At 43.9% G+C, this 14,873-nt stretch overlaps 1 protein-coding gene across 1 annotated transcript in view; it reads left to right on the forward strand.

Annotated features, from left to right (window-relative positions):
* Positions 1 to 14,873, forward strand: part of LOC144506340 (complement C3-like) — a 99,881-nt gene that overhangs the window by 51,913 nt on the left and 33,095 nt on the right. Inside the window, exons 8-10 of the mRNA XM_078232313.1 lie at positions 7,704 to 7,877; positions 10,582 to 10,773; positions 13,873 to 14,067. Of these exons, the coding sequence (XP_078088439.1) occupies positions 7,704 to 7,877; positions 10,582 to 10,773; positions 13,873 to 14,067 (561 nt within the window). The remainder of the gene's footprint in view (positions 1 to 7,703; positions 7,878 to 10,581; positions 10,774 to 13,872; positions 14,068 to 14,873) is intronic.

Raw genomic sequence — 14,873 nt, forward strand, 5'->3', positions numbered from 1 at the left:
TAAATAGCGAGGGGGAAAGCCTCAGATTACAGGATGATATAGATGGGCTGGTCAGATGAACAGAACGGCAGCATGTGGAATTTAACCCCTCAAAAGTGTTAGGTGATGCATTTTGGGAGGACTAACAAGGCAACAGAACACAGTAGGATGCTAGGAAGTGCAGAGGATGTCCAAATATCTCTGAAGGCAGCAGGACAAGTAGATAAGGCGGTTAAGAAGGTATATGGGATACTTCCCTTTATTAGCCGAGACATAGATATAAGATCAGCTTGGTTATGATGGTCATGATGTCACAACTCGAGGATTGTGTGCAGTTCTGGTCACCACACAATCGAAAGGATGTGATTGCACTGGAAAGGGTGCAAAGGAGATTTACCAGGATGTTGCCTGGGCTGGAGAATTTCAGCTATGAAGAGAAGCTGGTTGGGCTGGGGTTGTTTTCCTTAGAGCAGAGAAGGCTGAGGGGGTCCCGGTTAGGTGTAAAAAATTATGAGGGACATAGATAGGGTGGATAGGAAGAAACATTTCCCCACAAGAGAGGGGTCAATAACCAGGGGCCATAGATTTAAGTTAAGAGACAGGAGGCTTATAGGAGATGTAAGGAAAGACTTTTTCACCCAGAGGGTGGTGGGAATCTGGAACTCTCTGCCTGAAGGGGTGGCAGAGGAGGAACCCTCACAACATTTCAGAACCATTTAGATGAGTACTTGGAACACCATAGCATACAAGGCTATGGACCAAGTGCTGGAAAATCGGATGAAAATAGACAGGTGCTTGAAGGTCAGTGTAGACATGATGGGCCCAAGGGTTCTAATATAACTTGAATAAGATGGGAAGCTGTGAGGAATCCACCTGATCAATGTCTTGGTTTCGCTCGAAATCCAACAGATTTCATTATCAACAAGCAGCATTGTTTCCAGCCTCGCACATTAACCCCGACAACTGGAATAAAAGAGTTAGAGATACCAGATCTGCTGAGATTGAATAGATGCTTTTGAAGAAACCAGACAAACCTCTACATTCCTCAAGAGCATACACTCTATATTTCTCAAGGGTAATTAGGGATGGGCAATTAAATGCTAGCTTAGCCAGCCACACCCACATCCCTTAAATGCATTTTTACAAATCCTAGCTGATTATTCCACAGACAGCCCATTTATTAAATGCAGAATAGAAATATGCCTCAATGAGCTGCACTCACTATCTGCAGGAATCTGAGGGATGTACAGAACTTCATGATTTTAGAACCACTCAAACAGCACAAATAACTAACAATCTGATCAGTTCATTTCTCTCCTTGTGATTGGTGCAGTGTGTATGTGAGTTCCAGCAGAATTAGTTCCAAGAACACCTTTCAACATCAGATCAGATGTGTCACAATAAGATGTGTCCTGCAAATCCTTTAGGATTAATTTGTCCAGACAGGCAGTGTACTCTAATAAGTGGGAGCGATGGACTGCGCAAAATTCGACAAGACATTTCTGGTGTCATTGGACAGATGTTGCCACAAATAATCTTATGGACAAGGGGTTACCTGCATAATTAAAGCTGTAAGTTTCATACCTGAATTTTTGCTCTCAAGTTGGGGATAGAGAGTTAGACATTTTTCAGCTCTACATAGAATCATATAATCCCGATAGTGAAGGAGGCCATTCAGCCCATTGAGTCTGCATCGACTCTCCAACAGGGCATCTTACCTAGGCCCATCCCCTGCCCTATCCCCGTAACCCCACACATTTATCCCACTAATTCCCCTAACCTACATACCTTTGGACACTCAGAGGCAATTTAGCCTGCACATCTCTGGTTAGTGGGAGGAAACCGGAACACTGGAGGAAACTCACTATTTCAGTCACAATAGTCCTCAGGCTTATGTCAACAAACATCGGAATGACAAGCATTGAATTTTCAAAAAATACCACAGACAGTTTTTCTTTCTAATATTTTAAGGGTGGCAGTTTTAAATTCCTTGATAGGTTCACTGCTCCTTTTGATAGCTCTTTAGATAGTTCTAATGAGCTTAAGAGTTCCAGTGAGTTCATGCATTCTTTGCACACATCAATATTCACTTTTAACAATTCCAAAGAGCATCTTACATCTCCCACAGGGCACCTGTTCTTCCCCAAAGGTATTCCAGGACCATATCCAAAAGGGTACCTTACATATCCATACAATTACGCAAAAGTTACACCTCCTTGTACCCAGTCTAATCTGCAAGTCATGTTTCCGACTCCGAGCTACTGGAAACCAGACATGACAGGAGGCAGCTACACTTTAACAAGTGAAGCTGCCTCTGAGCCATGAATGCCCCATGTTCCACCACTATGAAAACGGCCACATTCCTTGCATTTTGCCCTCCAAGGCCATTTTCGCAGTGATGAAGCGCTTCTTCGCTGTTGCAAAGATTCAGTCCTCGATTTGATTTTCGATGTCCTTCAAATTACATAGTTCAGAAGTTCCTCCTGGGTACTTGGAGAACTGAGATGTTATCATATCAACCACCTGACTTTACCAAGTACAAGTAAGATTTCCTTTCTAAAAACAATTTTCACAACCTGAGGATGTCTCACCAGTGAAGCATCTGAAGTCATGTTTGACTAATTTGGTGGAATTCTTTGAGAACATTACATGTGCAGTGGACAATGGGGAACCTGTGGATGTGGTGCATCTGGATTTCCAGAAGGCATTTGACAAGGTGCCGCACCAAAGACTGCTACATAAGATAAAGGTGCACAGTGTTACGGTAATGTATTAGCATGGATAGAGGATTGGTTAACTAACAGAAAGCAAAGAGTAGGGTAAATGGGTGTTTTTCTGGTTGGCGATCAGTGACTAGTGGTGTGCCTCAGGAATCAGTGTTGAGACCACAATTGTTTACGATTTACATAGATGATTTGGAGTTGGGGACCAAGTGTAGTGTGTCAAAATTTGCAGATGACACTAAGATGAGTGGAGAGCAAAGTGTGCAGAGGACGCTGAAAGTCTGCAAAAGGATGTAGATAGTCTAAGTGAGTGGGCGAGGGTCTGGCAGATGGTAAATGTGAGGTCATCCATTTTGGTAGGAATGACAAAAAAAGGACTATTTGTTTAAATGGTAAAAAATTGCAGCATGCTGCTGTGCAGAGGGACCTGGGTGTCCTTGTGCAAGAATCACAAGGAGTTGGTTTGCAGGTGTAGCAGGTAATTAAGAAGGCAAATGGAATGTTATCCTTCATTGCTAGAGGGATGGAGTTTAAAAACAGCGAGGTTATGTTGCAGCTGTATAAGGTGCTGGTGAGGCCACACCTGGAGTACAGTTTTGATCTCCTTACTTGAGAAAGGATATACTGGCACTGGAAGGGGTGCAGAGGAGATTCCGAAGTTGAGAAGGTTGGCTTATGAAGAGAGACTGAATAGACTGGGGCTATACTCATTGGAATTCAGAAGAATGAGGGGAGATCTGATAGAAACATATAAGATTATAAAGCGAATAGATAAGATAGAAGAAGGAAAGTTGCTTCCACTGGCTGGTGAAACTAGAACTAGAGGGCATGGCCTCAAAATAAGGGAAAGCAGATATAGGACTGAGTTGGGGAGGAACTTCTTCACACAAAGGGTTGTGAATCTGTGGAATTCCCTGCCCAGTGAAGCAGTTGGGGCTACCTCATTGAATGTTTTTAAGGCAAGGATAGATAAATTTTTGAACAGTAAAGGAATTAAGGGTTATGGTGAGCGGGCGGGTAAGTGGAGCTGAGTCCACGAAAAGATCAGCCATGATCTTATTGAATGGCGGAGCAGGCTCGAGGGGCCAGATGGCCTACTCCTGCTCCTAGTTCTTGTGTTCTTATGTTTTTGCTGTTGGAATGTAAAACACACAATGTGCGCACAGCAAGATTTCACAAGCAGCAATGTGATAATCACCAGCTATTTGGTTTCAGTCTAGATGGTGGCACTGCTGCCTCACAGCGCCAGGGACCCAGGTTTAATTCCCAGCTTGGGTCACTTTCTGCGTGAAGTCAGCCCGTGTCTGTGTGGGTTTCCTCCGGGTACTCCGGTTTCCTCCCATAGTAGATAGACGTGCTGGTTTGGTGCATTGGCCATGCTAAATTTTGCCTCAGTGTACCCCAACAGGTGCCAGAGTGTGGCAACTAGGGGATTTTCACAGTAACTTCTTTGCAGTATTAATGCAAGCCTACTTGTGATACCAATAAATAAAATAAATAAACTTAAACTAGAATTTTACGAGATAAATTCTTAGTGTACAGTCGCATGAAAATGGGAGAGTTGCAGATCTGTTCTTTGGGCAGGTTTTAACTTTTGTGCGTATAGTGCATGAAACAATGGGCTAGACTGTTTCTAGCTACTACTAGCAGTGGGTAGGGCTTAACTCGCCAGCCAGCAGCAGAGGGAGCTACTGCATATGTGCAGACCTCTGAACAAAGAAAATTACAGTACAGAAACAGGTCCTTCGGCCCTCCAAGCCTGCACTGTCCATGCTGCCCGACTGAACTAAAACCCCCTACCCTTCCGGGGACCATATCTCTCTATTCCCATCCTATTCATGTACTTGCCAAGACGGCCCTTAAAAGTCACTACCGTATCTGCTTCCACTACCTCCTCCGGCAACGAGTTCCAGGCACCCACTACTCTCTGTGTAAAAGATTTGCCTCGTACATCTCCTTTAAATCTTGCCCCTCGCACCTTAAACCTGTGCCTCCTAGTAATTGACTCTTCCGCCCTGGGAAAAAGCTACTGACTATCCACTCTGTCCATGCCTCTCATAATCTTGCATCAAGTCGCCCCTCAACCTCCGTCTTTCCAGTGAGAACAAACCAAGTTTCTCCAACCTCTCCTCATAGCTAATGCCCTCCATACCAGGCAACATCCTGGTAAATCTTTTCTGTACCCTCTCCAAAGCCTCCACATCCTTCTGGTAGTGTGGCGACCAGCGTTGAACACTATATTCCAAGTGCGGCCTAATTAAGGTTCTATAAAGCTGCAACATGACTTGCCAATTTTTAAACTCAATGCCCCGGCCGATGAAGGCAAGCATGCCATATGCCTTCTTGACTACCTTCTCCACCTGCATTGCCACTTTCAGTGACCTGTGTACCTGTACACCCAGATCCCTTTGCCTATCAATACGCTTAAGGGTTCTGCCATTTACTGTATATTTCCTATCTGTATTAGATCTTCCAAAATGCATTACCTCACATTTGTCCGGATTAAACTCCATCTGCCATCTCTCTGCCCAAGTTTCCAACTGATCTATATCCTGCAGTATCCTCTGATAGTCCTCATCGCTATCCGCAAATCCACCAACCTTTGTGTCATCCGCAAACTTACGAATCAAACCAGTTACATTTTCCTCCAAATCATTTATATATATATATTACAAACAGCAAAGGTCCCAGCACTGATCCCTGAGAATGCCACTTGTCAGAGCTCTCCATTCAGAAACACACCCTCCCACTGCTACCCTCTGTCTTTTGGGCCCCACACCTCAGGAAGGACATACTGGCACTGGAGCGGGTCCAGCGGAGATTCACACGGATGATCCCAGGAATGGTAGGCCTGACATACGATGAACGTCTGAGGATCGTGGGATTATATTCATTGGAGTTTAGGAGGTTGAGGGGAGATCTGATAGAAACTTACAAGATAATGAACGGCTTAGATAGGATGGACGTAGGGAAGTTGTTTCCATTAACAGGGGAGACTAGGACGCGGGGGCACAGCCTTAGAATAAAAGGGAGTCACTTTAGAACAGAGATGAGGAGAAATTTCTTCAGCCAGAGAGTGGTGGGTCTGTGGAATTCATTGCCACAGAGGGCTGTGGAGGCCGAGACGTTGAGCGTCTTCAAGACAGAAATTGATAAATTTTTGATTTCTCGAGGAATTAAGGGCTATGGGGAGAGAGCGGGTAAATGGAGTTGAAATCAACCATGATTGAATGGTGGAGTGGACTCGATGGGCCGAATGGCCTTACTTCCGCTCCTATGTCTTATGGTCTTATGGTCTTATTTGACCGAGTAAGAAGTCTCACAACACCAGGTTAAAGTCCAACAGGTTTATTTGGTAGCAAATATTTGCTACCAAAATTTGCTACCAAATAAACCTGTTGAACTTTAACCTGGTGTTGTGAGACTTCTTACTGTGTTTACCCCAGTCCAACGCCGGCATCTCCACATCATGATTATTTGACCGAGCCAGTTTTGTAACCTCTGTGGCTGACGTGCAATTCCAACCACAGAGGCCTGACAGTGAGAGCGAGATATCTGTCAGGTCTCTGCTGCTAGAGCCTGAACCAACTCCCCCCCCGCCTCCCCACTACCCCCTCAATCGCCGGTGCCCATGGCTGATCATGCCCCCCTCCCTCCCCCCACCAATCATAGGCAGAGTGGCAGCGGGCCACCCCTCCCTCCCCGATCGGGCTGCCACGGGCTGGCCCTAGCCCCTCCAGGCCCCATCCCCTCTAGGCAACGCCCCACCCCTGCCACTGCCCAGTGGATGTTGACAAGGTGCCATGCTGGCACTGCCCAAGGGCACATCCCTCCTTATACCCTCGACCTCTCCTGGGGGCCTCAGTGACCTCCAGTTCTACTGGTGATAGCAACAGGATTGTTCCCCATTCATGGGAGTAGGCGTTTTCCTCGCCAGAGAGAAACTTGCCTGGCGAGGCCATAAAGGCAAGTGAGCCTGGGCGATTGCGTGCCGGGCTCGCTAATGCCATTAAAATCAACATTATAATAAACTTAAATAATTTATTTAGCCTTTCACTGGAAATGGGCGAGAGGTTGACTGTGCCAAAAATCCGGTTCCGGTACAGCCGCGAGTGCCGGGAAATCGGATGTGATCCTGATTTCTCAGCTCTCGCTCGATTATACCGGCTCACCCCACCCATCGATGGCAGGACAAACAGGTAAAATTCCACCCTAAATATTGACCATGACACTGGGCAGATCTTCAGACCTGCACTTCTTAGAAACAGTGCCATGAACTCTTCAACCTTCACCTGAGGAGGCAGACAGGGCTTCAGTTTAAATAAAGCCTGTAACAATACTGTTCACGCTGGTCCCGCCCGCCACCAGCACACCCACACTGCGGCTTTTCCAGTGGTGTGGGGTGAAGTCAATAGGAAGATCCATTGACAGCAGCAGGACCAGAATATCCCGGCAAACAGCCTGCTGCCTCCCACTGTGTGAAACACACAGTGGGGAGGCCTGACTCCATTCTCTCTTCCCCATCCCCCCCCCCTCAATATCTCCAATTTAACACTACATCCCAGACTAATTTCTACCCCATACACCTGGTAGAAATGGGAGGGAGAATCATAGAATCCCTACAGTGCAGAAGGAGGCCATTCGGCCCATTGAGTCTGCACCAACCACAATCCCACCCAAGCCCTATTCCCATACCTAACATATTTACCCCGCTAATCCTTCTAACCTATGCATTCCAGGACAATAAGGGACAATTTATCATGGCCAATCAACCTAACCCATGCATCTTTGGACTGTGCGAGGAAATCGGAGCACCCGGAGGAAACCCACAGAAACACGGGGAGAATGTGCAAACTCCACACAGACAATGACCCAAGCTAGGAATCAAACCCAGATCCCTGGAGCTGTGAGGCAGCAGTGCCATCGTGCCACCCTAGGTAGAATGCTTTATCACATTGATGGAGAAAGAAGCTAAGTTGTCATTACCATACTGTTTTACAGGCATCAATAACCTATCCAGATGGTTCTCCTATCTCTGAAATACTGATCAAAACTGATATAATTATCTCAGAGGAAAAAAACATACAAGCTACACAAGAAGAATTTACTGACAGTATTGGTGAACTGAGTCTCTCCTTCTCTGTTCCGGAAAATGCAACTGGTATATATATTAAGGTGAGAATATATATTCAAACTATTTTGTTGGTCTCTGTGCCCACTGGCCTACATTAAGCAATGTTTCAATTTCAAGTTCTCCTCCTTGGATTTTCAAATCCTTCATAGCCTCTCCACCCCACAACTCTGTAACCTTATCCTCACCCACAACTCTCCAAGATATCTGTGTTCCTCTAATTCCAATCACTTGAGGATCGATAACACAAGCTCCACGATCAGTGGCTGTGTCTTCAACTGCAGAGCCCCAAGATCTGGAATTCCCTTCCTAAATCTCTCCATCTCTCTACCTTGGTTTTGATTTGATTTATTATTGTCACATGTGTTAGTATATAGTGAAAAGTATTGTTTTTTACATGCTAAACAGACAAAACATAGAGAAGGAAAGGAGAGAGTGCAGAATGTAAGGTTACAGTCATAGCTAGGGTGTAGAGAAAGATCAACTTAATGTGAGATAGGTCCCTTCAAAAATCTGATGGCAGCAGGGAAGAAGCTGTTTTTGAGTCGGTTGGTATGTGTCCTCAGACTTTTGTATCTTTTTCCTGATGAACGAAGGTGGAAAAGAAGCGCTTCTCCTTTAAGACACACATTAACACCTACCTATTTAACCAAACTTTTGTTCACATGCCCTATTATCTCCTTACGTAGATTAGTGTTGTATTTTGCTTCATAATATCCCTGTGAAATGCCATATTATGGGTCTTCTATAAATGCAAATTGTTGTTTGTGCAATTGGGGATGTGGTGTGGAGAACACAAAACAGCCTATTGTAGCAAACATTGTAGTATTCAAGTCCCACTCCAGGACCTGAGCTTATGAAAACCAAGTTTGGCACTCCATTGCAATACCGAGGGACTGCTGCACTATTGGAGGTGTCTCCTTTCAGGTGAGACACCACCCTTGCCTGTTCGGGTGGATATAAATCCAACCAGGGATCAGGCTAATTTAGATCTGGGAGTGTGTAATGAGACAGGTTTAATGGACAATCTCAAAGTAAAAACCCCCAAGGAAACAGTGACCATAACATGGTGAAATTTAGTACAGTGGAACCCCGATTTAACGCGACCCGATTTAGCGTGAATTCGGATATAACGCGATGAATCATTGGACCCTTTTTCCCCGCAAAAAATTGGCAAATTTAGCGCGACCCCGATTTAGCGCGACTCCACTTTTTTTGCGATAACATTTTATGAACCCCAACCATCGCGTTATAACGGGGCCGCACTGTATTTAGTTTGAGAGTGAGGCACTTAAATCAGAAACAACTGTGCTACACTTAAACAGGGGTAATTACAAAAGAATGAGGGCAGAGTTGACTGGAGAAGACTGGGAAAGGAGTTTAGCAGAAAAGACAGTTGATCAGCAATGGCAGACATTTATGAAGATAGCTCATGATTCACAACAAAGGATTCTAGGAAGGGGATAAACCAACCATGCTAACCAAGGAAGTTAAGGATAGTATTAAACTGAAAGTAAAAACACAATGTGGCAAATATTAGTGGTAAGCCAGAGGATTGGAAACATTTTAAAAACCAACAAAAGATGACCAAAAAGTAATAAAGAGGAACGAGATAAACACTGAGGGTAAACCAGCAAATAATATAAAAATGGACAGTAAGAGCTTCTTTAAATTAAAAAAAAGGAAGACAGCGGCCAAAGTGAACATAGGCCCCTTAGAGAATGAGACTGGGAAAATAATTATGGGGAACTATGAAATAGTAGAGGAGTTAAATAAATACTTTGCCCCGTCTTCATGATGGAAGACGCTAATAGCATTCCAAAACTACTAAGTTGTCAAGAGACAAAAAAGAGGGAGGCAATAGATACACTAACTGTCACTGGAGAAAAAGTATTAGGGAAAGTAATAGGGCCAAAAGCCGATAAGTCCCCTGGACCTGATGGGTTGCATCCTAGGATATTAAAGGATGTAGCTACAAAGATAGTGGATGCACTGGTAGTGATTTTCCAAGAATCTTTGAATTCTGGAAAAGTCCAAAGGCTTGGAAAACTGCCTTACTCAAAAAGAGAGGGAGATAAAAGAACAGGTAACTATAGGCCAGTTAGTTTCACATCTGTCATTGGGAAAAGAGCATTTAGAAAGGGAAATAGTGCCTGACAAATTTATTGGAATTCTTTGAACTGGTAACGAGCAGGTTAGGTAAAGGGGTAATCTACTTCGATTTCCAAAAAGGGTTTGATAAAGTACTGCACTATGAGCTACTTAATGGTGTTGGAGGTGGTATATGAGCATGGATAGAAGATTGGCTAAGTGATAAGAGTTGGGATCAGAGGGATATTTCAAGGATGGCAACCTGTAACTAGTGGAGTGCCACAGGGACCAATGCTAAGGTTATAATCAAGAGTTATGAGGATAAGGTGGGAAAGCGAAGTTCAGGATTGTCATATCAGATCTGTCATGATCTCATTGAATGGTGGAGCAGACTTGATGGGCCGAATGGCCTATTCTGCTCCTATATTTTATGATCTTATCATCCCACGGCTCTATTTCAAAGATGAACAGTGTAGTTTGCCCTGGTGTTCATCCTCAAATTAATGTCACTAAAACAGATTATCTAGTCATTATCATATTGTTAACAATATTCATAATTTTACAAAATGTTGGCAGAATACAAATGTTAGTCTGTGATACCGATGCTACAAGCAGAAGAAATCCTGTTTTATTTAGTTGTCTGTTTTGTCTCCCCAGGTCACTGCTGGAAATAAAGCCAGTGGGACTGAAGTAAGCAGTGAAATAGCAATTAAACGTCATTACAGCAACCAGATGTATCTACATATAAATGTGCCAAATGCCCTGCTGTACCCTGGAAATATCATTAATGTGACATTATCAGCTTTCAGTCAGTTAGATATCAGCAGTGTCAACTACTATTATTATATGGTAAGTTAATGATGTTTAATCTTCATCTATTCAGATGTGAATCTAGATTAAATTGCATTGTGATGTGGTTTTGCTGCATTGATTGGTCTCTGGGAACCAGGCAATTGCACGCAGTATTATGTTTCGGTGATCATGCCCACTTTATACAGACCATTATCCTTTCTTTCAATGCTGTAATTAGCCTAAGACTACAAAGGACTATAGGCATCTCTCCATTCGAGAGGGAGAGAGACACAATTGGTTATATTGATTCAGGGGCACCACTCCACCAGCATGGGCCAACATAGGGAGGCCGATCTCCACGAACTGCCATAGCTGGTACAGGGATTGAAACCATGTCATTGGTGTTAATTTTTAAATTATTTTTTCTTACTCTATCTTTAATTTACAGACTGGATCGGACAAACCCAGATCCATTCCTTGCTTGTTCCAATAAGTAAATGCAAAATCCAATTGATTTCAAATCATTGTCCCCACAAGAGAGACAAAGAAGATCCAAGCTGACAAGATAAGGCATGGCACCCTATTGGGCTTGATCTGATGCTTGATCTTAGCCAAAATGCCGAGAAGCACCACCTTCTAGCGATCTAGCCAATTGAGCTGTGAAGATGAAGAAATCCAGTTCTGCCCTCTACTTCCTCACATTGCGTTGCAGTCATTCCACTGAAAGGAGGTGGGAAACCAATGTGACATCTAATTCCATCCTTTTCCAAACAGTCACATATAATTTACATCAACGGCAGACGTTTCAAATTAGCAGATCGCTATTGTAATCTATTTAAGGAACAAAAAAGATATATACGATTTCCACCATGATTAATGACACATCAAGCTGACTTATGGCTATTGTGTATTGATTTCCTGACTTCTCTGGTGTCAATTTCCAGAGCTGCTATGTCATTGAGACACTGTCAGAGAAAATCTGTTTTTCACGAAACTGCAGCCAGCTAATAGCTGATAGTTTGAGACTAAATGAGGTGTATTGCCAGTCTAACGGAAAATGTAATGTGACCTATGCTGCAATAACCACAGTGTGGTTCAGGCTGGCATCACCGAGAGGTTTAAGATTCAGATTCCCGTATTCAAAAACTCTGATGTACATACATGAGTAAGGAATAAAGGAATGGTGGAATTGAACATTTCATTGTGCATTTAGATTATAGAAATTCTAAATAAAATCTGAGAAGCTGTTAGAAAAATATCATTTACAAATGAAATTGTCTATCCAAAGGAAGTGTAGGAACATTTCATAGCCAATGATGAAAGAACTACATTCCTGATTCTATCCTAAATGATGTCAGTGGGACCAGATGGTCAGGGGCAGGGCCACGACATGCCCCTTGCGCAGTGCCACCCTGGCACTGCCATCCTGGCACCCTGGCAGTGCCAGCCTGTCACCCTGGCACTGCCAAGGGGTGGAGACTGTTGAGGGCAGGGCATGACAGGGGCAGAGGTTCATAGGAATGGAGGGAATGGGGTAATTCTGCATTGGGATGTGGGGGCTGACTGGGGGAGGGGACGGTGATTGGGGGGTCGGGGATCCATGGAAGGGGCAATGTCCGTGGAGCAGGGGGGTGGAGGAGGTGGGGGAGGGTTGATATCTATGAAGTGGGGGGTGGGTGATGTCCGTAGTGGGATGGGGATAGTGACAGATCTCCCAGGAAGGAGAGTGCTCCCGGCGAGCTGAGACTCTAGTCTCCCGCTAGTGGTGAGAATTACATTGTGGCCCCAGTGCTGCACAGAGTGCTGTAAATTACCATTAGTTACGTTGCTGGAAAAACGGGCCAGAAAACCTCCCATTTTCTTGCCCATTTTACTAGAATTTTTCTGAGCAAAGTCCACCCATGGTTGCATTGTCCAGTGTCTTTTGTCCTTTCTCTATTTAATTTGACATCATCTTATGGTCATGGACATATGAAACTATCTGTTTGATTCCAGACTTATTTCATTAACTAAATTTAAATTCCTCACCTGCCATGTGAACTGATGTTTTTGGGATTATTCCTGTTGATGACTAGACTAGTAATCTAACCACTATTCTACCATAGGTAGAATCATTGAATCCCTACAGTAGAGAAGGAGGCCATTTGGCCCATTGAGCCTGCACTGACAACAATCCCATCCTATCCCCATAACCCCACATATTTACTCTGCTAATCCCCCCGAAACTACGGCCAATTTAGCATGGCCAATCAATCTAACCTGCACATCTTTGGAGGAAACTGGAGTACCCAAAGGAAATTCATGCAGACACAGGGTGAATGTGCAAACCACACAGACAGTCACCCAAACCAGGAATCGAACCCAGGTCTCTGGCACATTGTGTGGCAGCAGTGCTAACCACTATGCTACCATAGGTAGACCATGAATGGGTATTTATATTTATTGAGACAGAAAGATGAATAAACAAATAAATAAATAAAGGTACATGTACAGGTGTAAATGAAATGATCAGATTTATTGACAGCTGGAACACACATTCATTGAAGGGAGTCAAAGGTTATCGGGGTAGGTGGGAATGTTGAGTTCAGACCACAGTCAGGTCAGCCACAATCTTACTGAATGGTGGAACAGGCTCGAGGGGCCGAATTCACAGTTTAAGTGGTTTTGACAGTTTCTGCTGGAAGGAATTTGTTTTTGTGATAGCTCATTTATAGAATCATAGAGTCATAGAGGTTTACAGCATGGAAACAGGCCCTTCGGCCCAACTTGTCCATGCCTCCCTTTTTTTTTAAACCCCTAAGCTAATCCCAATTGCCCGCATTTGGCCCATATCCCTCTCTACCCATCGTACCCATGTAACTATCTAAATGCTTTTTAAAAATAGCAGAATTCAGAAATGATTCAGTTAGATTTACCCTTCTGTTTAATGTAAGTGGCTGATTCAATCTAGGACTGAAAGATAAAAACTCAGTTTAAAGGAAAAAACATTTTGCATAGAAAAGGTAACCTAAAATTTAATAAAATTAATTTTTAAAAATATCCTTCTAAGCTACAATCTCTGTGAAATGATACTGTGATAAACGTTATGTTTTTCCATTTGGAAAATGGATTTGTTTTGTGACAGTGTACCAAAATCACAAATATTTAATCTTCCAGGTGCTCAACAAAGGAAAATTGCTGCATTTTGAGAGAATTAGGAGGTCTGACAACACTTCATTTCCAATCATGATCACAAAGGATATGGTGCCTTATTTTCGCATCATTGCCTATTACTTTACAAATATTAAGGGTAACAAAAGCTTTGTCTCAGACTCGGTACGTGTGGAGGTGGAGGACCCTTGCAGTTCGAAGGTTTGTGATGAGTTCTGTGTGTTAGGGATGTGTAAAGACCTTTGGTGATACATGTTCTTACAGTGTTGAACTTTGTAATTTCCACCAACATTCAACAGATGTTTTAAGACAGCTGACAACTACACTTTCTTTGGGCAATGCTGTGTTATATCAGTTAAGGTGCAAACCCAGCAATTATTCCTGTCAGCTGAGTTAGCCCATTGCTGTCCTTTCGAGAGATGTTAAGCTAGAAGTCTCTCTATCCTCTCAGATGATGTTCAAAGATTCAACTACATTATCTGGAGGAAGAGCAGCACAGATCTTCCAACACACTGGCCAATATTCATCCTCCAACCAATCACCAAAACAGAGTGCCTGGCTATGATAACATTGCTGTGTGTTGAGGGAGCTTGCTGTGCACAAATTGGCTGTGCTGCTTCTTACATTACAACAGTGAGTAAACCTCTGGGCGGCACGGTAGCACAGTGGTTAGCACTGCTGCTTCACAGCTCCAGGGACCTGGGTTCGATTCCCGGCTTAGGTCACTGTGTGTGTGGAGTTTGCACATTCTCCTCGTGTCTGCGTGGGTTTCCTCCGGGTGCTCCGGTTTCCTCCCACAATCCAAAGATGTGCGGGTTAGGTTGATTGGCCATGCTAAAATTGCCCCTTAGTGTCCTGAGATGCGTAGGTTAGAGGGATTAGCGGGTAAATATGTAGGGATATGGGGGTAGGGTCTGGGTGGAATTGTGGTCGGTGCAGACTCGATGGGCCGAATGGCCTCCTTCCGCACTGTAGGGTTTCTATGATTCTATGATTTCCTCGGCTGT

The sequence above is a fragment of the Mustelus asterias genome, chromosome 17 (assembly GCF_964213995.1).
Source record: "Mustelus asterias chromosome 17, sMusAst1.hap1.1, whole genome shotgun sequence".
Taxonomy (NCBI): domain Eukaryota; kingdom Metazoa; phylum Chordata; class Chondrichthyes; order Carcharhiniformes; family Triakidae; genus Mustelus; species Mustelus asterias.